The sequence below is a fragment of the Bos taurus genome, chromosome 9 (assembly GCF_002263795.3).
Source record: "Bos taurus isolate L1 Dominette 01449 registration number 42190680 breed Hereford chromosome 9, ARS-UCD2.0, whole genome shotgun sequence".
Taxonomy (NCBI): domain Eukaryota; kingdom Metazoa; phylum Chordata; class Mammalia; order Artiodactyla; family Bovidae; genus Bos; species Bos taurus.
The window spans coordinates 50,336,943-50,364,433 of record NC_037336.1 but is presented as its reverse complement, the minus strand read 5'-3'; the positions used below and the strand labels follow the sequence as shown (position 1 = coordinate 50,364,433).

At 36.7% G+C, this 27,491-nt stretch overlaps 2 protein-coding genes across 5 annotated transcripts in view; both read right to left on the bottom strand.

Moving 5' to 3' along the window:
* Window positions 1–1,589: 1,589 nt before the first annotated feature.
* On the bottom strand, window positions 1,590–18,244 carry SFRS18 (arginine/serine-rich protein PNISR). 2 transcript variants are annotated; one of them, XM_059889872.1, is made up of 6 exons: window positions 18,144–18,244; window positions 8,913–8,993; window positions 6,652–6,770; window positions 4,816–5,004; window positions 3,234–3,457; window positions 1,590–1,703 (listed from the first exon to the last, which is right to left on the bottom strand). In XM_059889872.1, exons 3-6 carry the CDS (start codon window positions 6,737–6,739, stop codon window positions 1,611–1,613), a joined length of 594 nt encoding a protein of 197 aa, XP_059745855.1. In that variant the 5' UTR covers window positions 6,740–6,770; window positions 8,913–8,993; window positions 18,144–18,244; the 3' UTR covers window positions 1,590–1,610. The 2 variants fall into 2 exon arrangements, with proteins under 2 accessions (XP_059745855.1, XP_024852736.1); XM_024996968.2 differs by lacking the exon at window positions 1,590–1,703 and having other exon boundaries at window positions 2,892–4,584.
* The window catches only part of USP45 (ubiquitin specific peptidase 45), a 73,006-nt gene continuing 54,427 nt past the window's right edge, over window positions 8,913–27,491 (bottom strand). For 2 of the 3 annotated variants that reach the window (XM_059889818.1, XM_024996805.2), the window contains exons 18-19: window positions 18,144–27,490; window positions 8,913–8,993 (exon numbers count right to left, since the gene is read on the bottom strand). In XM_059889818.1, the coding sequence (XP_059745801.1) occupies window positions 27,360–27,490 (131 nt within the window). In that variant the 3' untranslated portion in view covers window positions 8,913–8,993; window positions 18,144–27,359. Of the gene's footprint in view, window positions 8,994–18,143; window position 27,491 lie in introns of those variants that run through there. The other variant, NM_001206181.2, reaches the window with a different exon arrangement.

Below are 27,491 nucleotides of genomic sequence, written 5' to 3'. Positions count from 1 at the left end.
TACAAATGATATATGGTATTTGTAAATGGTAAACTGGTGCAGCCACTGTGGAAACCATCTACAATACCCAAGATGTGGAAGCAACCTAAAGGTCCATTGACAGACGAATGGATAACGATGTGGTATGTGTGTGTATATACATATATACATACAAAGGAATATTACTCAGCTATAAAAAGGAATGAAATAATGCCATTTACAGTAACATGGATGGACCTAGAGATTATCATACCAAATGAATTAAGTCAGATAGTCAGTTAACTTTTTCACATAGATGTCACAAGGAGTTTCAGATCAAGAATGTCTACTTACAAATTTACTTCTCTGAGGTAAACGAGGGCCATCTCCTCCTTCAGCATCATCTGTGGCCTTCTTTTCTTTTTTGGACAATTGTGAACGTTGTTGCTCCATTCTTTCTTTCTCCAACTTCTTCTGCTTTTCACGTTCCATTTTTTCAAGACCTTCTCGAATCCAAGCTGGAAGAGTCCTGCGTTTTACTGCATCTGTTTCACATGGGACAAAATATTCGTGTCAGTTAAGTAAAAATCATAAATGCATGAGTTCTTTATTCTTAAATTTCTATAATCCTTGTAGGTTAAAAAAAAACATGTTGGTGCCCTTTAAGTGCTTGTGGAAAATACTATCATTCTTTAGCAAGGCAGTGGTAATAAAAACAATTCACTAAACATTATGCTTTTCTTTAAAATCATCACTTTTAATAGCAAAAGTAAATATGGCTTTAACACTTATAATGTGCCAGGGCACTGGGAGAGTCCATCATCTCACATACTACAAAAGCCCTACAAGAGCACTTCATCTTTTTTAAGTGATGCAACTGATGCTCAAAGAGATTAAGTGTTGTGTTCCAGTTTATAAAGACAGTAAGTAGTGATGTGGGCTAATTCAGAGCCAACTGTTACACTATGCGGTTTCCTAAAATATTGAAAGAATTACAAAACCATAAGCCTTCACTTTAAGAATTCATTTGAGTATTATTCCTTAAGTTAAAAAAGTTAGAATCTTTCTATTAATAAAATGTCTACTTTGTGATTAAAAAAACAAAGACTTAAATGTCCATTAAGTGCTGGATTTGGATTTCCAGATAAAAAGGAACATATATATGTAACTTCCTGATGGCATAAAATAGTTCTATTATGTTATTTAAAAATTAATTTTGCCAAAATACTATGGAAAGTGAATGAAATAAATCAAAGAAATCGATCTGACAGCAGTATATCCAATGAACTGAGAGTGGAAAGAGTCCATAAAGAGAGAATGAATAGGTTTTAAAAGGGGGAACTGATCATATATTGGCAAAATGTATCTATCAACATCAAAGAAATATCAACATGTTATGCTTATGATAAATTTAAATTTTATAACAAAAGATTTAAAGAAAATTATTGAAAACTAAGTATTTCAGTTAGTATCCTTTTTATAATTTTAAGATTTATGACTATAAAATGATAGGACTTTAAAGTATCAATTCCTAACATATAAGAGTATTAGAACAATTTAAGAAAACAAGCATCCTTTTTACATCATCAAGAAATCATGCCAATTGTGGTTCCCTAAACTTAAATAGCTACCAATTTGTGGCGGCTCCTGCTTCACAGGAAGTGCAATAGGTGAACGCTGCCGATCCCTGAATGACGATGGTCTTTCTCTTCGATTCTGGGGAGGCGCCGGAGGTCCTGGAGGTCCTGGTTGCCAATAAGGAGGATGAAATCCACCTTGCGGTGGACCAAAAGCAGCCCCATGCTGAAAGAGTATTGCAGTTTATTTTTCTTCACATTAATACAATATACTCTCTGGGACACACGTGTGTTATGAACTGGGACAGTAGAAATCCATGTGTGCAGCAAATCCAAGATTTCCATGGTTCTAATATCCACCGATATTTCTGTAGCCCTAAGAACCTAGGCCTACTTTTCTTAAGAAAGATAAAGATTTTCTGCCTATGTAAATCAAAGAGCCATATAAAATCCAGCTTTTAATATACTACATTCAAGAAGTATAGAAAAGGATATAAATTAATATGAGCTTTTTCATTCTGAATCCATTTATCAACTACTACTTCCACTACCAAGAAATCAAATAAATGTCAATTTTTCTGTAACTAGAAAATTACAGGAAAAAAAATTTATATCAACTACAACTTCCTAATTATGAACTTGTTATTTCTATAATTTTGCAAGAAATAACTATTTTAATCAAAGATAAAAGCTACTGAATCATTCTATTAATTTTTTTGTTGTTGCAATTTTGCCATTTTCAGAGGCTTTTCTAAGCCAGATGCCAACAGAGCTTTTTATCTTGTTAGCATGGGGATCTATGAGCAAATGCTGTGTGAGGAGAAGCTCCCCATGACTACATTTTTTCAAAACAAACAAAAGCTGTCATATCTGTATATCAAATATTCTTATACAAAAGGTATCTAAGTATGTACGAATAAGGGAGTACTGTCTCAAGGTTAATATTGTTCACGTTTATGCCCATTATCCATATAATTCGTGAAACAACATATGGGTTTTTTTCCAAAATTTTAAATGATAGCTTAAAGATAACAAATGGCAATCAATTATTTCACAATAACACCTAGCACTATAATTTAGGGTAGACTCTGGCAAAGTGATTAGAGAAAATAAAACCCCACATGACACTATTCCCCATAGAGTTCTATGTCCCTAGGAATGAATCAGATGCTACAAAGGAAGTATGTACAATTCCATTAACATGTCATGTTAGAATGGGAAAAAAAAATGACAACACTAGAAAAAGTCTTACTCTACACAGCAGAAGGAATTGCATTTAGGAAGATGATCTATGTTCTTCATGTATTTTATTCATGTCTTAACCATAATCTACTTTTGATAAATAATATATTCAACTACTGTGCATTTTCTAAACTTTATTTAATATTTAAAGGTACCATCTTGAAATTATAAATTAGAAAACAAAACATCATATAGCTATTGCACTTACACATTTCTCATTTTATCCAATTTTTTCCCTAACAGTCCTTTATACCATTTTCCTAAGCAAATCAAAAACCAGAAAACAAAAACCTAATGATTTTAATACTCAAAAACTCGTAACCTTTTTGACACATACGTGCTTATCTGTACAAGACTGAAAAGTGAAACGCATATCTTAGATACTCTTGATGAGACACTTCCAAAGAATGGATTACGTGCACATCTACAATATTAAAGCAACAAAATATCTTTCACCTGATAGTCAAACTGGTTCACTGGCCCCACTGCAAAATTATCGGGTGGTCCACCAAAGTTGTGATTGTTCTGGTTAAATATATGCCTGTTGTCAGGGGCAAATTCCCCACTGTCCTGACTGTTGCTGTCTTCGGAAGGAGGAACAATGTCCATTGGGCCTGGTGTTGGTGGCATCCATGGCTGATCTGGAGGGGGGTGTGGGGGCTGCTGATGCATTCCCCATTCTATTTAGGATTCAGGCATAAAAACATTCAACAGGGGGTTATAACAAAATCAACACAAATTTTTAAGATCTCAAGAAAGCTAGATTTTTCAGTAAAGAAACAGATTAAAAAATCTATGACTTCTTGGTCAAATTCCTTTTGTATATCTTAAAAATAAGCAATGAATCTAATAAATAATTCAAACGTGCTAACTACTACTCTAATTTATATTCTAAACAAATGGAAACCAAATACCCCAAATTACTTTTAATGAACATAACAAAATCCAAAGCAAATTTTTGTTCAATTTTTCTATTTGTGTTCAGTAACAATACCATAAAAATAATACCTTCAGATTTTTATATAATTTCTTTCTTCCATGAACACATTTATCCTCACAACATCCCTGTGAGGTAGGGAGAAATCAGGTACTATTTTTGCCAATTTCAGGAGGGGAAACTGAGGCACATAGAGGTTTTTAAATCACTTGCCTGGGACACAAAGCCAGCACAGTAAAGTTGGGGAATGAGGATGCCAAGATCAATCATCAATAAACTTAGGAACCAAAACATTTTCAAATGTGAGAAAATTTGGCACACACTCAAGAAAACTAGAAATGAACTCTCTCTCAATATTAAAGATTAGAATATTCATTATTATTTTTAAAGTGATATCAGAGGATTACTTCTTGAGTTTTCCATTCTCACACTGAGAAACAATAAGTATTAGTAAGAAAATGGAGCTATGACTTCACTGTTAGCATACTCAAATGTAAGATTTGTCTATAAATAATTTGAAGTGACTGTTAAAAATAACACAAGTCAGAAGTGAACTAGCATCAAGGAACCTAAATCACACTATAAAGTAAAAAAAGCAAACAAACAAAAAAAATATACAGATAAAAACTTATGGAAGATCTTTACTATCTGAAAAAAAGGGAAGAGAAAAATGAGCAGATGGTAGGGGCAGAGTATATTTGACAGACTAATCTGTCACAAAATGACACAATTTTTCTTTAATTAGAGACTAGACATGTTTTGCTCTGCCAGTGCTGCTGCTGAAAGGCCAGAGGTTGCAACAGAGAGACATAGAATGCTCTCTTCCCTAGATGCCAAGTGAGGTTTCCAGTGTTCCCAGCCCCTGTCAGCCTAGGAATGAAGAACCAAGAAAAGAATCAAACTGAGTGCCACAATGCTAGGAGAATGAGTACAGAATAATTTTAACCATAAAATTTCAAGGTCAAATCTAACTGAAACTGCCTAGTCTTCAAGAAGCATTAACTTCAAGTAGTCATAAAACTAAGCAAATTAAAGTTTAATTTTAATCCTCATTTCATTTTAAAATTGAGTCCTAAAATTTGGAAAACATAAACAACAAACCTGGTTGCCACATTCTGTTAAAGTTTGAATCCCCTTGGAAATTCCCATGATTATTTGGACCAGACTCCATTGTAGACATATCCTGTCCATTTGGCATCATTCCTGGTGGTTGTTCTACCATGCTTTGCTGTCCTGAAGCTTCTCTTTGGGCAATCCAAGCTTGAGCCAATGCAGCCCAGTCAATCTGGCCTAACAAAATTTAACATAGCAGAATTTAACATTCAGAATGTAGGAGCTAAAAGAATGTGCTTCTATGTAAAACAAGCATTTCAGTTAATCCTTACTAGAGATTTTAAATATTATAGAATGTTATAGTGGAAAAAATGCTTAAAAATAATGCATATGCAGGTTACAAAATAAATGACTTAAGACATTCAGAAAAGGACTTTACAAAATAACCAATTTCTAGTATTACTCATAAGAAAATGTATTCCCTGTACCTTAGGTTCATTGAATTTTTAAAAACTCTTACTCTTTTTAAAAAATCACTATAAGAACAAATGATTAAACTCACTCTTTCTCAGACAGGTCCCATTCAGGTCTACACTGGATCCTATACACCTCAGGTGAGTATAGCTAGCTATTTCTGTTCCTTCTCAGTCACGTTTGTTTAGCATCTTTAACTCCTTTCTCTAGTCAAAATATATCTCAACAACTTCTTATTTTTATTCAAAATTCATTGTTTCCTCTATCTCCATCAAAAATCTATAGCTTTTATTCATGTGATTAAAGTGACTGGAACTGTACATACATGCGGTACTACCCACGTCCATTTCCTGGTTTTCGTGTTATAACATAAACATGTAAAATGTAACCACTCAAGGAAACAAGATAAAGATTACATGAGATTCCCTGTAATCCCTTTGCAACTTCCTATAAATTTATAATTTCATAATAAAAGGTTTAAAAATCATAAAAAAAACTATAGCTAACATTTTAAGATCTAACAGTATTAATAAAGTAAACAATGTAGACTAAGACACAGGTTTTTACATCTCAGTTTAGCTGAGATTAAATATTCTCATACATTTTGACGAAGGTGAAGTTAAACTTGGTAATGTGTATCTAAAACTTTAAATGCACAACTGTGAGCTATCAAACCTATTTCTTAGCTTTTTTTCCTAAGAAAATAATTGGACAAGTAATAATGGTATGTGTACAAAATTAGGGGAATGTCTTCAAAAAGTCAAGTCAGACAATCAATCATCTAAAAGTGGATTTATTACAGTACAGTCTATAACAGAATGATATGTAGCTATTAAAAAAAAAGAAATAGGAAAGCATTAACTCAGTAAACACAGGGCAGTAGAAGGGGTCATACCAATTAAGCAAAATTGGCTATTAATTAACCACTGTTAGAACTCAGTAGTAGCAGCAGTAGAACTCAGTAATAAATGGGGGATCCCTATACCCTTTTATGCATCTATGTAAGCTTGAGATACTCCATATTAAAGAGAGGTTTTAAAATTATATAGTATACCATCAGTTGATTATGATCTACATAGAATCTTAAGACTCAGAATTAACAGCAGAAATATGATTAATTTAAGCAACACATTTAAGAAAGACTTTCTTCAGAAAACAAGAACTAAATCAGTTTTAGAAATATAAAATCTATACAAAACTTTCTACCCTTTGAAGCAATATTCCAAAGGGAAATCCACTCCCTGCTATATATCCTAGGTAAGATGATTCAAGAGAAAAAATTAAAATTCAACCATAAAATGATCCAATAAACCAATCTCAATTCTACCTCCCTTAATCCTTGTGCCTATCTTCCACCCATTTCTATATACTTCCAAACTCCACTCCCCAAAATTCAATTTGTTTCCTTACTTGGATCCTGCTGGTGCTGGAATGACTGCATCCATTGTTGTTGGTTCAAAGGCCACTGCTGCCAAGGTTGTCCTCCTTGATCCCACATCCTGACTTTTAAAATATATCTGTTTTTCTGTCTTCAAAAAAATAGTTTAAAAAAGAGAGAATGAGTGTTAATGTTAAAAAAGCTCACACACCAGAAATTATTACATGATTTTACATTTATGTCATCAGAGCTTTAAAATTCTGCTCAAAAGGTTGCCAGAAGCAACTGGAATTTTTTGGTTAGCAAGCAAGAATAGAAAATTTCATGTTAATGCTGGTGTCAAGAGTTTGGAGGAAAGCATAGCTCTAATCAACTTCTCAAAGGGGGAAAAATCTAATTTTCCAATTTTTTCTAATTCTAATTTAATGTAAAATCTCATATAAACCTGTGGAATGTAATTATTTTGAAGATTATAAGAAAAAAAGTTTTCTATTTAGCCTCCCATAATCCAAGACTTACTGAAGAGGGTAATCAAATAGCTCTAGTTAATGAAAGAAAATCATGGGCGCAGAAGGTAGAATAGATTTAGAAAACTGTCATATTGTCAAACCTAATAAAAACAGCTGATTCACGCAACCTTAGAAGAAAAGTTCATGGGAAATCAAAAATTCAAAGGTTACCAAAATATCACCCCCACAAATTATTAAATGTCTTATGAGACACAATATTATGTCCCTATAATTACTATTTTCACCAAAAATGTTTACCTGAATCCAACTGAGCTTTTGGCTCTCACTTGCAGTGCGAAAGTAAAAGTCATTCAGTTGTGTCTGACTCTTTGTGACCCCATGGCCTATGCAGTCCATGGCATTCTCCAGGTCAGAATACTGGAGTGGGTAGCCTTTCCCTTCTCCAGGGGATCTTTCCAACCCAGGAATCGAACCCAGGTCTCCCACATTGCAGGCGGATTCTTTACCAGATGAGCCACAAGGGAAGCCCAAAATATTGGGAGTGGGTAGCCTTTCCCTCCTCCAGGGGATCTTCCCAACCCTGGAATGTGGAAGACCTGGGTTCAATTCCTGGGTTGGGAAGATCCCCTGAAGAAGGAAAAGGCTACCCACTCCAGTATTCTGGCCTAGAGATTCCATGGACTGTACAGTCCATTGGGGTTGCAAAGAGTTGGACACGACTAAGCGACTTTCACTTTCCAGTGTGAAGGAATTACAATGGGACAAAGGTATTGGCCAAACAGTATCAAAAGAAACAATCAGACAAATCTACAAGGTGAGAGAGATAGCCCACAAGACAAGGTTTCTTTTTTTTTTTTGCCACATCACGCAGCTTGCGGGATCTCAGTTCCCTGACCAGGGACTGAACCGATGTAGCCTAGAATCCTAACCACTAGGTCACCTGGAATCCCCTAAGACCAGGTTTCTTAATATATAATTAAGATGGAAAAGTAGGGGGAAAAGACAAATGTTAATAACTATTAAATCTAGGTGATGGGTATGGGGACAGTTTAGTCAACTATAAACTAGCTTGAAAACTTTCACAGTAAAAAGTTTTAAACGCCTACAAGTCATTTTTATACTTTCTCCAACTCAGATATACAACCCTGTTCAAGAATCAATGACACGCATAGTTGGCAGATGTTTCTTCATTTTTGTACCCCAGGGCCTTAGCATATAGCAGGCATTAAATAAATGTTTACTAAATGCATCCTTTCAGACCCTTTCCTCTATTCCAAGAACAAAACTATTTCTTAGTATTGCAGGATCACAAAAAGTATGAAAGCCAGATACTATGGAAGCAATAGACACCAACTTAAATACAACAATGGGCTATTACAATCCAGGCTTTTAGAACTTGCAACTAGTCTTTGCTGCATTCTCAGAATGTTAAATCCTTCTATCAGTGGCAGATCCTGACCTCTCAGTTGAACACTGAATTAGGGAAGATGCATTCCTTTGTTATACCTTATTTACTCATGAGTCAAGTGCACTTACTTGTCTTCTAATTGTATTACATGTTATATTATAATGGTGTTATTAGAATAAGGCAAAACAGGCACTAAATAGTACTGCACTTGAGGCCAATAACTGGACCGGGTATCAATTCCAAATTTCTTTTTCTGATCTTTCTTCCAATTTCCTCTTTTCCAACTATACCTTTAAAGTTCTTTAAAAGCTAATGACTCATTAGCACTCTTGAAAACTTTAAATAACTTTAGCTAAAAGGAAACAAATAAATAGAGGAACAGCCAGAAGAAACACCAACTGCTATTTGGACTAACCTCAGAGGTTCACCTTCTGTTTAAAATTTAGGATGATTCAGAACTACAACTTGGAAGCATAGCAGCAAGATTACTTATGTCCTGGAAAAAAAAAAAAAAAAAAAGTGAATGTTTGCACTTAAATAATAAAGAGCTATTAGAATTAATAAAAATCAATTCTAGAGATGCAACACAAAAGTGTGATCATCTCCAAATTAATCTGAAACTTTTTCTTCCATTAATTTTATGAGAAAAGATTTACCATTGTAAATTTAAAGGAAACCAGTACATCAAAAATGAGAAAGCAAAGCTTTTAAAACATTTTTCTTTCAAAATTTCTTTATTTACTTGAACAACTCACTAACAATATAAAACATGTCAAGCAATTTAGGAACTGTCATTCGTTGTTGTTCAGTCACTAAGTGGTGTCTGGCTCTTTTCCATCCCATGGGCTGCAGTAGGCTAGGCTTCCCTGTGCTTCACTATTTTCCACACTTTGCTCAAACTCACATATATTGAGTCAATGATGCTATCCAATTATCTCATTCTCTGTCACCCCCTTCTCCTCTTTGCCCTCAATCTTTCCCAGCATCAGAGTCTTTTCCAACCAGTCGGCTCTTTCCATCAGGTGGCCAAAGGATTGGCGCTTCAGCCTCAGCATCAGTCCTTCCAATGACTATTCAGGGTTGATTTCCTTTAGGATTGACTGGTTTGATCTCCTTGCTGTCCAAGGGACTCTTAAGAGTCTTCTCCAGTGCCACAACTCGAAAGCATCAATTCTTTGGCACTCAGCCTTCTTTATGGCCCAACTCTCACATCCATACATGACTACTGGAAAAACCACAGCTTTGACTATATGGCCTTTTGTCCGCAAAGTGCTTTTTAACACACTAAGTTTGCCATAGCTTTCCTTCCAAGGAGCAAGCATCTTTCAATTGCTTGGCTACAGTCATTGTCTGCAGTGATTCTGGAGCCCAAGAAAGCAAAATCTGTCACAGTTTCAAATTTTTTCCCATCTATTTTCCATGAAGTGATGGGACTGGAGGCCATGCTCTTCGTTTTCTGAATGTTGAGTTTTAAGCCAGTTTTTTCTCTCTACTATTTCACTTTCATCAAGAGGCTCTTTAGTTCCTCTCCATTTTCTGCCATAAGGTGGCTTCATCTGCATATCTGAGGTTGTTATTTCTCCTGGCAATCCTGATTCCAGCTTGTGCTTCACCCAGCCCAGCATTTCACATGATGCATTTTGCATACAAGTTAAATAAGCAGGATGCCAAGATACAGCCTTGACGTACTCCTTTCCCAATTTGGAACGAGTCTGTTGTTCCTTGTCCGGTTCTAACTGTTGCTTCTTGACTTGCCTCCAGGTTTCTCAGGAGACAGGTCAGGTGGTCTGATATTCCTATCTCTTGAAGAATTTTCCAGTTTGTTGTGATCCACACAGTAGAAGGCTTTAGTGTAGTCAATGAAGCAGAAGTAGGTATTTTTCTGGAATTCTCTTGCTTTTTCTACAATCCAATGGATGTTGGCAATTTGATCTCTGTTTCCTCTGCCTCTTCTAAATTCAGCTTGTACATCTGGAAGTTCTGTTCACATATTGCTGAAGCCTAGCTTAAAAGATTACGAGCAGTACCTTGCTAGCATGTGAAATGAGTGCAGCTGTATGGCAGTTTGAACATTTTGGCATTGTCATCCTTTGGGATTGTAATGAAAGCTGCAACTGTCATATATGCCAAGAAAAAAAAAGGAACATTTTAAAAGATCTCGTCTATCTGATATGAACTTAATGATACAAATAAGGTAATAAATTCAGTCTTCCATGGAATTCTAAGTTTAAAAATTACATCAGCAAGGTGAGAACAATTTGTCCTTCAAATAGTTTCATCTTCTTCCCATTACATTAATACCTTTTTAAAGCTGATAGACCTTCCAAAGGTTCCAGACATCTTCTTGCTGTCCTAAAGCCTATTACCCTGCAGTCACTAAACAACAAATGAATAAATAAGTCTATAGCTTCTTCTTTCCCTGTGTTTACTTTTATTGTTTACCCTCTTAATGATAAGAAAATTGTTGACTTAACATACATGAGAACCAAAAGGCTGGTGTTTAAGCACAGCTTGCTATGTTTTACAAAGCTCTAACAGCACATCAGAGTTAATGCATAGATTTTTCGGTGGTAGGTTGTAAACTCATACATTGCAGGGACTATAATAAGCTCTATATAGTGCCTGCTGCGGAGAAGGCATTGGCACCCCACTTCAGTACTGCTGCCTGGAAAATCCCATGGATGGAGGAGCCTGGTGGGCTGCAGTCCATGGGGTCGCTAAGAGTCGGACACGACTGAGCGACTTCACTTTCACGTCTCACTTTCATGCATTGGAGAAGGAAATGGCAACCCACTCCAGTGTTCTTGCCTGGAGAATCCCAGGGACGGGGGAGCCTGGTGGGCTACCGTCTATGGGGTCGCACAGAGTCAGACACGACTGAAGCAACTTAGTAGCAGCAGCAGCAGCAGTGTCTGCTGGGGTTGCAAATAGATGTGCAAATAATAAAATCACTTTAACATATCAGTGATGCATGTTGACTATCATCATTGCCAATACACACGTTTACTTTTCTGGAAACCGCTCTAAAAAGTTTCTTTTACTTACACATGTTTAATGGTTGTCACGGCCAATTTTTTCAATTCCGCTTTTTAAGTTTTCTGATTATCACTTGTCACCTAGACTTCAGAACACAAGCTGATGATGCCTATCTACACCACTCACGAGCTGTGTGAATATGGGGAAATTAACTATTCTCTAATCCTTGGTTTTCTCAACTCTAAAATGGTAGACATAATAAATGTCTACCTCATAGAGTTATTGTGAAGATTAAGTGGGAAATATATAAAAACTGGGCACAAAAAGCTTCAATTAGTAGTAGTTAATATCACCACCAAGACTTTCTCATGATGTTTCTGATAGCACTCAAGTTTACAACTGGGGACAGGGAGGGGTGATCAAGCCAATCCATTTCTCCTCAATTCCATTTTCTTACCTTAAAGCAATCTAAGAGTTACCCAGATTTCATTTTATCTTTGGGAGGGGGGGACTTTTTGCTCCCATTTCTCACAATATCATAAGCTGAAGCTTCTATTAAAACAAAACAAAGCAAAATTTTTCAAGTTTTCCTATAAACAGATTTTATGTGCATATTTTCAAAAGTGATTTGTATTACTTGTACCATTTCTGTTCGTTAAAACCAATCATTTCTATTTTTACTATACTTTCCAAAGCTTTGTTCCCTCCCAAGTTTTTGTAAAAGCTATTATTCAAATACAGTGTTTGATACACTTAGGCTGAGAAAAATATGGAAACAATGTGAAATTGTGACAAGAGCAGTACAAAAACATCTACTTCTGCTTCACTGACTACACTAAAGCCTTTGATTGTATGGATCACAACAAACTGTGGAAAAATTCTTAAAGAGATGGGAATACCAGACCACCTTACCTGCCTCCTGAGAATTCTGTACACAGATCAAGAAACAAGTTAGAATTGGACAAGGAACAACGGACTGGTTCCAATTTGGGAAAGGAGTACATCAAGGCTGTATCTTGTCACCCTGTTTATTTAACTTATGTGCAGAGTACATCATGCTAAATCCCATGTCAATAAACTCAGATATGTAGATGTTACCACCATTATGGCAGAAAGTGAAGAGGAACTAAAGAGCCTCCTGATGAAATTGAAATAGTAGAGAAAAAGCTGGCTTAAAACTCAACATTCAAAAAACGAAGATCATGGCCTCTGGTCCCATCACTTCATTGAAAATACATGAGGAAAAAATGGAAACAGTGAGAGACCTTATTTTCTTTTGTTCCAAAATCACTGGAGATGGTGAGTGTAGCCATGAAATTGAAAGACACTTGCTCCTTGGAAGGAAAGCTATGACAAACCTAGACAGCGTATTAAAAAGCAGAGACATTACTTTGCCAGCAAAGGTCCGTATAGCCAAAGCTATGGTTTTTCCAGTAGTCATGCACGGACATGAGAGTTAGACTATATATAACGAAAGCTGAGTGCTGAAGAATTGATGTTTCTGAACTGTGGTGTTTTTGGAGAAGACTCTTGAGGGTCCCTTGGACTGCAAGGAGATCAAACCAGTCAATCCTAAAGGAAATCAATCCTGAATAGTCATTGGAATGACTGATGCTAAAGCTCCAATACTTTGGCCACCTGATGTGAAGAACTGACTCATTAGAAAAGACCTTGATGATGGGAAAGATCGAAGGCAGGAGAAGGAGATGACAGAAGACGAGATGGTTAGAAAGTATCACCAACTCAATGGACATGAGTTTGAGCAAGCTCCAAGAGATGGTGAAGGACAGGAAAGCCTAGAATGCTGCAGTCCATGGGGTCACAAAGAGTCGGACATGACTGAGTGACTGAACAACAATAATAAAATGCTTCAGTTAAACCTGCAGTTGAGAAACTTTACTTGGCTACAGAAAATGAATGTTGAACAAGCATGCTGGTAGAACACCAAAGTTTCAGTCTTTTTGGAAGGCAAGTTAACAGTAGAGTATTTTATCACAATTTTAAATGCTCATCCCTTTGAGCCAGCAATTCCACTTCAGGGACTTAGAACCATGGATGAGTACACTCACCATCTAACTCAAAAACCTGTAGCGTGTCTGTAACAGCGAACATCTGCTTTCAGTAACACTCAAAAGGCAATAGGTGAGTTAAGAGTGAACCATACAGTGGACTGCTATTTAGCCATTAAAATGAATAAGGCAGATTTTTATATGCTGACATACACTGATGTACAAATTGTATTATGAATTGTATAGAGGAAAAAATTATGATACAGGATCAATAATGATGCCACTCAAAGTTTTTTTTTTTTTTTAAGGATGCAATTTAGTATAGAAAATTCCTAAATTACCAAAAAGTTCTTAAAACTGGTAAGCTCTGGAGAGGGAAAAGAGGTATCAGTTAATTTTTTTATTTTCTTTCTGTATTCTTTGAATTATTTAATTATGAGGATGCATCTTAAAAAACAAAGCTACTATAGATTTTTTAAGATACAAAGAACCAAGAAGCTGAGCATCAAAATTTTTATGTGTTTTGCCTTGACTCAAGAATCTTGAGGGCATAGGAAATATCTTATAATTATTCTGAATTCTCCAAAGTGCTTTGCCCATATTTACTGGTAAAATATTTTACTCAGTCACTGATATTTATTATCAAGTAAATATATTAATATTCATTGATGAGGATGACATTCTAGTACTACGTCTCTGACTTTGTAACATCAAAAATCAATTTCAATCTATTCATTCTTCGCTTAGCTTTAATTTTAAAGATCCATAAGCTCAATTTCTCAAGTTTAGAGAAATGTGATCATTGATGAGCTGGGCTGCAAGACTTTCCCTTCACAGGATTAAATTAACTGCTATTTCCTTGGAAACAACTGGGATTTGGAAAGACCAGAAAGATCAACAACCATGGTTTGCATCAGATCATGCACATTATCACACACAGCTACAAAAATCTAGTTTATGGATATGCCCAGTGTTATGGACTGAATTGTGTTCTGCTAGAAGATATATTATTCCTTGGAAGGAAAGTTATGACCAACCTAGATGGCATATTCAAAAGCAGAGACAGTACTTTGCCAACAAAGGTCCGTCTAGTCAAGGCTATGGTTTTTCTAGTAGTCATGTATGGATATGAGAGTTGGACTAAAAGAAAGCTGAGCACCGAAGAATTGATGCTTTGGAACTGTGGTGTTGGAGAAGACTCTTGAGAGTCCCTTGGACTGCAAGGAGATCCAACCAGTCCATCCTAAAGGAGATCAGTCCTGGGTGTTCATTGGAAGGACTGATGCTGAAGCTGAAGGTCCAATACTTTGGCTACCTCATGCGAAGAGTTGACTCATTGGAAAAGATTCTGATGCTGGGAGGGATTGGGGGCAGGAGGAGAAGGGGACGACAGAGGATGAGATGGCTGGACGGCATCACTGACTCGATGGACATGAGTCTGGGTAAACTCCAAGAGTTGGTGATGGACAGGGAGGCCTGGCATGCTGCGATTCATGGGGTCGCAAAGAGTCAGACACAACTGAGCGACTGAACTGAACTGAGAAGATACGTTGAAGTCCTACCCCCACTTCCATTCACTGTGAACATGGCCTTATTTGAAAATAGGGTCTTGGCAAACATATTAAAATGATGTCATACTGGATTAAAGTGGGTCCTAAGCCAGTATGACTGGCGTCTTAAGAAAAAAGAGAGACAGACATTGGGAAAATGTCATGTGATCACAGCAGCAGAGACTGGAGTAAATTGTCTACAGCCAAGGAAAGCCAAAGACTGCTGGGAACCAATAGACTTGGAAGAGGCAAGAAAACATCCTCCCCTAGAGCAGAGAGAAAGAGAAGAAAGAAAAGGAGGAGACTGGTAGGGAGGACTCTTGAACACACATGCATGACCCTGTCAAAACCTTTAATTTCAGTCACACACTTGTAGGCTGGAGAACTGTAAAAACAAATTTCTGTTGCTTTAAAGTCAGTCTGCGGCAATTTGGTACAGTATCTCTATGAAACTAACACAACCAGAAATGACCATAAATTATCTTATTTATTTCTTAGATGACTCTATATTAGAACAATCATTGCTATGAGGTTCTTAAAATTACTCGTTTAAATGACAATCATTAATATTTGCAAAAATCATCTTATAGACTGTATTACAGATGAATGAGAATGAAAATGTAGTGTTTGTTTTAAAGCCCTTAATGCACCAATTGGAAAATCAAAGAAATATAGAAATATACCCATCCTTTGGTGTGTATAATGAAGTTCCTCATATCAAACACAAACCACAAAATGCAACAACCTTCTTATCCCCTGCCATTTCAGTCTTACACTCATGGTAACTGACCTCAAAGTCAAAAAGAATATATTTAGATCAAGTCAGATTATTTAGAAATGGCACTAACAAAGTTAACCTTGTAATCATTTGAAATGTGGTAAACTTTTTTTGCTACTTAAATACTGGAGAATTGAATCCCTTGATTATAGACAACAAAAACAAGTCATCATTGAAAAATAAATTTGGAAGAAAAAAATTGTAGAAAATCTAAAGGAAACAACCCCCAGTAGCAACAAAAACACTTACCTTTGTTCTACTACTATTCTCCAATTAAGGAAAGTAATCAGGGATTGGTAAAGCAATAGCTGATTCTTAGAACTGGGGCAAGAAATATACAAAATGAGTCTGGAGCATCTTGCAGTGCCAGGAAGTATGATGATTGCTCAAAAAGGGGTGGGGAAGATGGGAGGATGTCAAAGGTGCAGAGTAGACAACTCAAAGAGCTACCCATGTCCAAAGGTGGAATAATTTGGGGACTAAAATAAAGTAGTACTGGATTACAACACAAATATGACATAAAAATTTATGAATCCTGACATAAATAAATGATTAAAATAAATTGGAGGGGAAGAGACAAATCTTCTATGCAGAGGCATTCCAAATAAATTATGTAGATCATAAAGGAGGGAGAACTTAACTCTCTTCTCCTTAAGTATGGACTGTGCAAAGGGACTCCCAAAGAGTACAGTATGGAAAGGAGAAAGTGGACAGGGGAGAGTATACTCCAGAGCAATTTGACAAACACTACCTCAAGCAGGTGATCAAGGTCAATATCAACATGGTAAGTCATGTTCATAGTATGTAGCCTAGATGCAATGTGATGAAAAAGGCACTGAACCTCTGTGATCTTCCTCCTCAAAAAACCCTAATACCAGTCTTATCGTGAGAAAAACAACAAATTCCAATAGCAGGTCACCCTACAAAATATCTGGCCAGTACCCCTAGAAATTGTCAAGATCACTGTGTTACTTTGCTAGGGCTGCCATAACAAAGTACCAAAGACTGGATAATCAAACAACAGAAATTTATTTTCTCATTGTTCTGGAGGCTAAGTTTTTCTTTTTCCAAAAGAGCAGTACACAGAGGGAAGTTTCATTATAACATGTAGGGCCCATGTTAATGACCTCATTTTACTTCTTTAAAGATCCTATCTCCAAATATAGTCATATTTTGAGGCACTGAAGTTAGGACATCACTGTATGAATTTTCAGCCTGTAAAAGCCAGAGAAAACAAAGCAGGCCTAAAAAACTGTCACAACCAAAGAAAACTAAGGACATATAACCATTAAATTTATATGATATTCTAAATAGAATCCTGAGCTGGAAAAAGGATATTAGGTTTAAACTTAGGCAATGTGAATAAACTAGGGACTTTATGTAATAATGTACCAATATTGGTCCATTCAATGTAACAAACGTACCACACTAAAGTTAACAGGAGAAACTGTGTGTGCGGGGTTGGGGAGAGGGAGTAGTTTATACGGTAACTGTACTACCTGCTCAATTTTTCTGTAAATCAAAAACTGTTCTAAAGTCTCAAGAACACCTTAAAAGAACAGATTTACTTTACCCACAGCCCACAACACCTTGCAAAACCGTTTTTGTTGCCTTTGCCTTGCTGCACCCCAACCAGAAACTCCAAGTTTATTTTGCTGTTCTATAAATTAACCACCAACAATCAGAATCTGTAGAGGACCCGCGAGGTTCAGACGACAATAGTATCCTCTACAGGATAATGAAACTGAAATGTTGGATGCTACCTTTCTTGCCCGAAGTTTAACACATAGTCTCTATGACTTTAAAAATACAAGGATAATACAAACTATAAGGAACCTGCTGCTGCTGCTGCTAAGTCGCTTCAGTCGTGTCCGACTCTGTGCCCTAACTGTTCTTAAAAGAACACAGTTGCCCTTGGCTGCGCCTGCGTAGTCTCAGCTACGAGACAGAGAAGGTCCAGGGCCTAGCCCCCGCCTCCTCCGCTCTGCACCCCCTCCCCATAAGAGGGTTCCCATTGCGCACGCGCAGTGCTTAACGGCCGGTCGGGAGCCCAACAATCACTCCCTTCTCATCGGAGAGGGAACTCTCGTAGTTAGAAGGGGAGCTCGTGAGCACTCTCTTTCAACTTAAGAACATTTCCTTTTCACCGGGAGCATCGCCGTGATTCATCAAGTCAGGCGGACGCCACCGCTTTAAGGGAGAAGAGGTTCCAGCGGTCGCGCCAAGCAGCGTACGCAGGCTACGTGTTTAAGTTATGCTACCTTCGCCACAGAAACCAAGAAAGCTGTAATGGCCTGGCAAGTCCCCACGCCTAATCGTTCAGCACCACTTACCCACTCTGTTTCCGGAACACCGCTGTCGCCACCGTTCCTGTAATACCTCTCCAACCCTTTCGATGCTTCTACTTCTCCACGAACAAGACAAGATGGCGCCCGATTAGTCTCACCCGGAAGTGAATAATAATAACATCCGTTAGTCACCTGAAGCCATACTGTCCCCCATCCAGGTCTTTGGGCACATGACTGTACCAGGTTAACAAGTTGCGACGCCATTTTTGTTATGGGCAAAACCACCTCGACTTTGTAAAGAACACAATGCAAATATCTGGACGTTCTTGTACTTTACCGTTTGAAGTATCCAGCGCCATGCCTGACCCATTTTTATCTTCACAGTGAACAGAAAACCAAGACTTTAAGTATCCTGGACAGAGTGCGCTCAAAATTTTTACTTTAGCAGCGTGATCCTATTTCAAGGGGATGTGTGTTGGATTCCATAAAGGTTGAGTTCGCGGCACTACTTTTCAGACTACGGAGGGGCCCCAGGGTCAAATGAACCAACTGGCGGGTTGCTCGGTGCACCCTGAGCCGTATTTTAGGGCCACCAGAGTCTAGCCCGAACTTCCACAATACTCCCAGCTTGTGTCTCACCGAGCGCCTCCAAGGGCTCCGCCTCCAGGGAGACCGGACGTTGGTGAAATGACTGGTCTGGATGGAGAGAGAGCGGAGACCTTAGCTGACCCCGCAGCTTTGTTAACCTCGAAAACATCGCGCCCCCTTCCGGGGGACACTTGCTTAGCTCTTCCTCACTCGGCTAGTCCCGATGTTTCGTTCCTTCTCCGCGACCTTTAGGGAAAAGCGGCAGCGAAGTCCAGTTTCCGTCCCGCTGCTCCTTTATTTCAACCACAAGATGGCCTCCCGAAAGGACTTATGCAATGCGATTCTTCAAATGGAATACTTTGATTCCATGATGTTTTTAATAGGAATTACGTTCAGGTATCAAAAGTACCCATTTCTAGACTAGGAACTACAAAGAAAACAAAAATGTTCTGAAGATAAGATACAGTATTTCTCAACTAAATGTTGGAAAGTGTCTTTCTAGAGAGTAAACTTTTGTATGACTGAACAGAGTGCACCAAGTATCTAAATTGTTTCACTGGGAATTGTGCAAAAGAAATAGCAACTAACAGTAAAATAAATGTTAAGAATATACCTAGAAGGATAAAAAAAATGATAAAGATCAGACAGGTGAATAGATATCGTTTGCATGAAATTCAGCCTTCTTGTGAAAATACTTGACACCCAGATGTTCCTGAATCAGTGTTAGAACAAAGTCCTCAATAAGTAAAGATCTGCTTGGTCCTCAAATCAAAACCAGCCACAAAATACAACTTCATCCTGGGAGAAACATTCACTAAGTACACCTACCAACACCATGAAGTGAGTACATAATATTACTGGAGGCAAAAGGAAAATGTGGTTCCTTTGATCCTTGCCCTAATTTCACACACACAAAAAGACTACACAACAGTTTAGTGTGATTATGTTGTTTTGGTTGTGTCCTGTGGGATCTTAGTTCCCTCACCAGGGCTTGAACTCCAGCCCTGGGCCGGGAAAGCACAGAATCCTAATCACTGGACTGCCCTGAAGCTTCCCTGGTGTGATTTTTTAAGAGAATTTTAAAAAATATTTTATTTAAAAAAATATTTTATTCTAAAAAATATTATTTTTGGCTGTGCTGGATCTTCATTGTGGTGAACAGCTATTGCAGTGGCTTCTCTTCTTGAGAGGAGCACAGGCTTTAGGTCGTGGGCTTCAGGAGTTGCCGCACTGAAGGTTCACTAATAGCAGTGCACAGACTTTGTTGTTCCACAGGCATGTGGAATCTTCTTGGACCAAGGATCCAACCCATGTCCCCTGTGCTGGCAGGCAAATTCTTATCCACTGTACCACAGGGAGGTCCCCTTAGTGTGATTTTTAAAACCACTTTATGAAATAAAAACTAGAAGCATATGTACCACATATTATCAGTGGTTGTCTCTGATTTTGCTCTCTGATCATTTTCCAAGTTTTTTGCCTAGGCCCTGATTTTCAGGTTTATTTCTCTGAGAAACATTCTAATCAGAGAAACATCCTATCTTCCATGTGAAACCTGATTGCCCTAGAGAAACTTTCTTAAGTTCCTACTTTCTGTAATTATATTTGTTTGCTTGTTTTCCGTAACGCTAAAACAATTTTCTGGTAGGTTTTTGTTGTTTCCTTTGAATTCTGTTCTCCAATTGGCCAACATACTGCTTAGCATATAGAAAGTTCTCCATTTGTCCAATGAGAGAATTATTAAATACCTCATGGCCTTCTGCCAGTTTAATGAGGCACCCTATGCAAACAGTTTGCCAGACCAGGAAATGAGTTTTACATTTCCCTCACCAGTTTCATCGAGGATTTCCCTGTCATTTTATGATCTGAAGAAGACAACAGGCATATTGAAAATATGGGACATCAGCTTACAGGTTATTTGGTATACATAGGAAACTAATATTGGAGACTAGAAACATGGGATTTTTATGCAATGGTAAAACATTTAATGTAACTATCACACACAGTAACCTGGGAGGCAGAAAATATACTTACTGAAATTTGAGCAGGGTGAACTGAACAGAAGAAGTTGAAAAATAAGTGTATGTTGGGTACTACTGGATGCATTTGGCAAGCTATTATTAAAAACGAGTGGAGCTCAGAGAGCAATGCTTAATTTCTAAAGCTGAAATGAGGGAACAGAGGCAACCAGAATTTGAGCCTTATATGTTTATGATTTTCAACTCCAAGCAGGAGATAAACTTTAGTAAGCCTGTTAAATGACAAAGGATCATTAAAACTCAGCCTTGCAGCAAAGATCATACCTGAGGGTGTAAACATCATAGTTATTTTAGAAATTTTCAATGGGTTAATTAGGGTAATCTAATTTTTTTTTCTCACTTGGGAAAAAAAATACCTAAGGATGAAAATGTGGTTAAGAGGATGGCTCTTCCATCAAAGCTTATAGACAGAAGGTACCTGCCATAATGTCAGGAGAGATGTATGGAGGTAGGAAATCAAAGAAATACACCCAACCCAAGAACTACTTGTCTCAAAAAAAAAAAAAAAAAAAAAAGTGGTATTGGCATATAAATCTGACCAGGAACAAAGAGGTTTACTAAGCTTTTAAGAGTTGTAGTGAAAAAAGAAACCAAAAACCTTAGCTAACAGAACTTGTGACTATTCCAAACTTTAAAACTTCAGCTCCCAATTATCTAGGAAAAGACTGGAAAAAAAGCCGCGCAACTTCCAAGGATGTCATACTCCTCAACAGCCATTCAAATGTAGCCAAACGGTGACGTCTGAGTCACAGAGAACAATGGAGAAGGGAATTCTTAAGAGAATAGAGGAAAGGGCTGATAATGAACATTTCCCATACCCAGGGTAATGACAATGTCTCCATTCTTCTTCTTCCCCTTTCTGAACGAGGATGTTTATTGTGGTACTAGTTCCACTGGTTTCACCACTGTACAGTAAGTGTGTGGAAAACAGAATATACTCGTTTCCTGGGTCTCCAGCCTGACCAGTGGGAGCAGCGTTCAGACCTGACATAGCACTTCCAAAGAGCCTGGTTTTGGAAAGGTAGATGGTACTCTGGGGCTTATCTCTTGAAAAGACAGTCACTGTGCTCCACATGCAGAAAGAGCGGAGTATTTGGTGACCAGAGGGCAGATTCTGAGAGACTTTTAGTGCACTCACAATCCCATTCTCCTTTTCTTCAGAGCCCTGGAGACTTAACTCTTCTCTTCCCATTCTTCCTTGCGATCAGACAGGGCTATGTGACTACTCCTTTCTGGTCACCGGGGTGTGTGAAACACATCTAAAGTGAAGAATTTAATTGCTGGTGCAAGAGCTTTGGTGTTCTCTTCCCCTGCCACAGTGAAGAGGCCTGGTGTTCAAATGACAGAGCCAGAACGCAGTGAGTGAGGATGATAGTCACCAGTTGGCAAACAGTTGCTTCTGCAGATTGTCCAGACTCTCAGACTCTCAAGTGGACTTTGGATGATAACTATTTTCCCCCCCTCAGTGCACCTGGATTTATTAAGTTAGAAATAAACTTTTATTGTGATGTCATTGTTACTACAGCATAACCCAGTCTATTCTAATACATATGGGGATGCAGAAGTTTTAGATATTTCTGCTTGAGTACAACTTTAAAAATGTATGAAAATGGCTTCAGGGAATTCCCTGGTGGTGCCATGGTGAGGACTCCACACTTTCACTGCTGAGGATGTGGGTTCAATCCCTGGGGACTAAGATCCCACAAGCCGTGTGGCATAGCCAATGTTTAATTAATTAAACATCTCATATAAAAAATGGTTTTAAAATGGCTTCATGGGGTCCACGAACCTCAGAAATTACATTCAAAAATCTGGGGCATATATTTTTCTAATAAAATATAAACGTCAAATTTCCCTTCCTACCCTCTCTATTGCCATCAGCAGGAGTGAAGAAATGGCCCCAGAATTAAAACCTTCCACTTCCTCCAACACTCATTGCTTCTCTTTGGGACTATCAGAACTAATATCATCCATCTTTTATCCCTAGAACATCCTTCGTCCCATGGAACTCAATTCCCATATGGCTCTGTGGGTAACGCTGCTTGATTGTTCTCTGTATCATTTAACATTGGAAATTCTTTTCCTTAATTTTCACTCCTTAGAATGTCTATTTCCTCACTTTTTGAAGAGATTTCTATCTCCTGTGGTCAGTACTGTATCCCCAATGCCTACCACACAACAGATATTCAATACTTATGAAGGATGGTCTATAACATTCAATATAATCTCAAAGAGCTTCGTGTCCTAAAAACAGTTAAATGAAAAAAGGTAGACAAAATATTTCCTAATGAATTATTCTGCCTAAATAACTCAAACAGTTTGAGAAACACTTGAAAGGATGCAGACTTACACTTGTTACATACTGCAGTCAAAATGAAAGAGGCCCCTGAGATATTTTATTTTGAAATAATAAACTTCTGAAATATGAAGGATATTTTAAATATAGCTAAGTAAGCTGATACAGTGTTGATACACAAAATATTCTGTCAATAATGTGCATTGAAAAGACTCCAGAACCAGTCTTTAAACATAAATATGAATTTAATATTTATTTTGCATGTTTATATAGTAACATCAAAATAATGTTCCATAAGTTACATAGCTATTTTCCAAAAACACTGCGGAAAAAGATAAAATAGTAGGAATGATATATAATCATTATTACTCAAAATTAAAAATATAGTTATCTATCTTTTAAATAGATTTGAATTGATGCATTTCTACATGAAACAGAGTATTTTAAATATCTAAAAATAGTCTTTCTTAATGCAATAGATAATAAAGAATCACATTTATTGTACACATCTGGCTTAGCCTTATTTCTTCAGGTAACATGCAGACAAATTATGAGGATGAATTTAATAAAAGTAGGCAAGATACTATTTTATACCTCAAAAATAAGGTGAAGTTGATACATTTCACAGCTTAATCCTCAGGAAATTTTATTCAGATGCCATATAAAATCATTGACTAAAGTCACACATGCGAACTAAGAGCTCTTAAATATATCATAGTAAAATAGCTTTGTTGGCATATTTACAGTAAGAAAACAGGTATCACCTACTCTTTGAACTGACACCACTCTCCATGGCCATTCAAAACAGTGGCCTTTACATCAGTTTTAAAAACATTACATGACAAAATCTTAAATATAAACATACTTTGGTTATGTCAAAAATATTCACATAATTTATATATAGTCAAAAATTTATCATTTTAAATATGGAATAACAATGGAAAACCGAGGTTATATATACACTGTAAGCCAGTTTCTAAATAAAGCTAAACTCTCGTCTTATTTCTTAAATTCATCTGGCCAAACACTATGGTAGTTGTTTTGAGGATCTGTAAACATTCTCACTGATTTGTACTATTTCCTGAGGTCATCTGGAAGCTACTGTTACTAAATTAGCTTCACAATTTAATACCCCTGCAAATGTGCTTTGAAAATATTCAAAATAAAAGCAAAAATTTAAATGTAGGTCCATGTGTAACTTAACATACTTTCTCTATTACAAAAGCTATTTTTAGTCAATTCTTAGATCTCAAAATTAAATTTATTCCATTACTAGCAGACCTGGAAAAATAAAGCATTCATAAACTTCAGGCCATTAAAAAAAATTTCAGAATTAACTCATTTAACACTGTGGAAATGAAAATAAAAGTATCTCATTACCTCTAGAATAATGTCTAAAATTTACACAGGCCTCATTTTAAAACATGCTAAAATAGTGCCAGTCCAGTGCCTGACTCCTGGATGATGTTAAATAAAATATATACTTAATGAATAAACATGAAGTTAAGCATAAAAACTACTGTAGTACTTGAGTACTGAGTTAATATTCTGAAGCTACAATGTATCACTCAATGAAAAGTCACTCTTAACTGGTATTCAGAATAAAGTTTAACAGATTTCCTAATTAACAAATATAGCCCTAGTTCATGTCCTAGCATGCTATCAATGAAAATAGGAACTAGGCACTTTCCTTGATGCTTGTCCTCAGGAATTATTCACCATCTCTACTTAACTGTGTAATGGGTAAGCTAAGAGGAAACAGAAAAGAATGCTCATGTCTTCCCCTTCTTTCTTCTTTTCTTTCCTTTCCCTGTTTCTTTCCTTCTCTTTTTCATCTATCCATCTACCTATCAATGAAATAAGAAGCAGGTGACATCCAATGAAATCTGCATGCCTCTTAATGGTATCTTTTCTAGAAGAAAAATGAGGCAACTTAACATTTACATTTGGGCGAGTGACAATTACATCTTGGTAACTGTCATGACCTAGATGGCTGACTTGAATAAAGAGATTTAACTAATAGTTTTCCAAAAAATTTCACTGCTCTGGTGCTGAACTCTTCAATGTTAATGGATTAAAGTTAAAGAGAAAACCTTTAAACACTGTTTACCTTTTACAGGATACAACCTGAGTTTACAGGTTAACTTATATAAAGATATATTTTTCCATCATTTCACTGTTAAAAATCAAGGAAATCACAACTACTGAAATTTTGACAGCTTAAAAATAGAATTTATGAAAAAAAAATAGAGTTTATGCAATAACTTTTTAAAGCTCTGAATTTCATATATTACTGTCTTTAACACTCATCACAATTCCATTCATCCATATAGCAAAAGGCAGCACTAATAACCTTGATAATATTATATACACTTAAATATTAAGAAGGGTCAGAATCTTGGGTAAATATTTCCACACATTATCTATAGCCACTTCCTTAACAAGAGGATAATGAACTAGGACCAGGCACTTATCCAGCACCTGCCTGTACTATCATTTGTGAGCACTAATGATGAGGATGCTTGAACCATGCAGTTATGTTTTGATTTAATAATGTAACACCAAAGTAGTCATTTTTTAAACATTTAAGCCTAAGGAATAGTAACATTTTCATGGCAAGTTTTGACAGCTTAATAATTTGTTTTCTAGGAGTAAGGGGAAAATACCATCATTTTGATATTAATTATTTTAAAAGAAAATCAGAAATGCCAACTTAACGGTCCATTAAAATAAAAACAAAACCTAGCTGAACTTACTAATGATGCTTACTAAAGACAAAAAGTGATCTCAAAACCCCAAAATCATAATATTTATTGCTCTACAAAACTAGAAAATGCATTATATTTTCCTGTTAAGTATAAGAATATAATTCTCTATCATTTACAAATATGATTTGGTAATTTACATTTCAAAAGTATCCTATGGTTCCATATGAATTAACAACTTCTATTTACCAATTCTGCATGTAACATTTATCTATAAATACATTTTGATCTTGGTTAATCACCTGTAAATTATTCTCAACTCCATCATGAATAGGCTGAAAATAGTATGTTGATAAAATATTTTAGTATTTTTCTAGTTCTCAAAACCTCAAAGCAATAAGCTAATCAATGTTATTTGTAAATCCATATTACTGAAGTTACAGTGTTACTTTTTTATATAGTTGTCATATAAAAAATGATAAAGTCACTATGCCAATTGTGTAAGTATATGTTACAAAAAGGGCTTCTTTCCCTGATAGCTCAGCTGGTAAAGAATCCCTTGCAATGCAGGAGATCCTGGTTCAATTCCTGGGTCAGGGAGATCCCCTGGATAAGGGTTAGGCTACCCACTCTGGTATTCTTGGGCTTCCCTGGTGGCTCAGACAGTAAAGAAATCCACCTACAATGCGAGAGACCTGGGTTCGATCCCTGGGTTGGGAAGATCTCTGAAGAAGGGCATGGCAACCCACTCTAGTATTCTTGCCTGGAGAATACCTATGGACTGAGGGGCCTGGCAGGCTACAGTTCATGGGGTTCACAAAGAGCTGGACTCAACTGAGTGACTAAGCACAGCACAGCACATGTTATAGCAATGTTTCCCACACAGCCAGGTAATACACCACTGGATAACCCTGAGATGATTTTAAGTGGAGTGCTACATGAGTGAACAGTCTTTCTTTAATAGTTATACATTTATTTTAATACTTATTAGAAAAAATATAACTAGCACATAAAATGTGGAATATGATCAAAATAACACTATGGTTTAAAAAGGCTAAAAAATAAGGTTAAGAATAATAAACAATGGCATAAGAGAAATATACACACACACATGAAAACAGTAAAGTGGTATGTAACTCACATTTGGGAAACACTGTCTAAGGAATGATTTGACTTAGCCAGCATCATTTCTGAATGCCTGCAATAAGTCACATTATAAAGGAGTTAACTATTGTGAATTCTCTTATTTTTCCCCAGGACAAATAAGTTTTTAAAAACATGTGTTTATGTTTATTTTAAGGATATAAGTTTGAAAGCATTTAGTTTTGTTTTACTTTGTTTCCTTTTTGGCTGCATCCCACAAGGTATGCAGAATTTTAAGTTCCTTTACCCAGGGACCCAACCCTGCAGTGGAAGCTGAGTCTTATCCACTGAACCACTGGGGAAGTCCCTGAAAGCATTTAGTAAATTTACTTTAAAAGGATTCGCCAAAATGGTAACAATGTTCAGGAACATTTGAGGGACATGCTATTCCTACAGAAAAGACTACAAAGGCACATTGCATATTGTGGTTAACACTGCAGCATGTAAATAAAAGTGACCTCTATAATCATTATCACTACTAATTAACAAATAGTTATAATATTCTTTCATAAAAAAGAAGGTACGCTTGTGCACTAAGCGCTCTTGATTCTGGAACCACCTGCACATAAGTGTCACTAACATGGACCCACTGGCTTGCTGATTCACTATCAGGTTCTTTCAAACC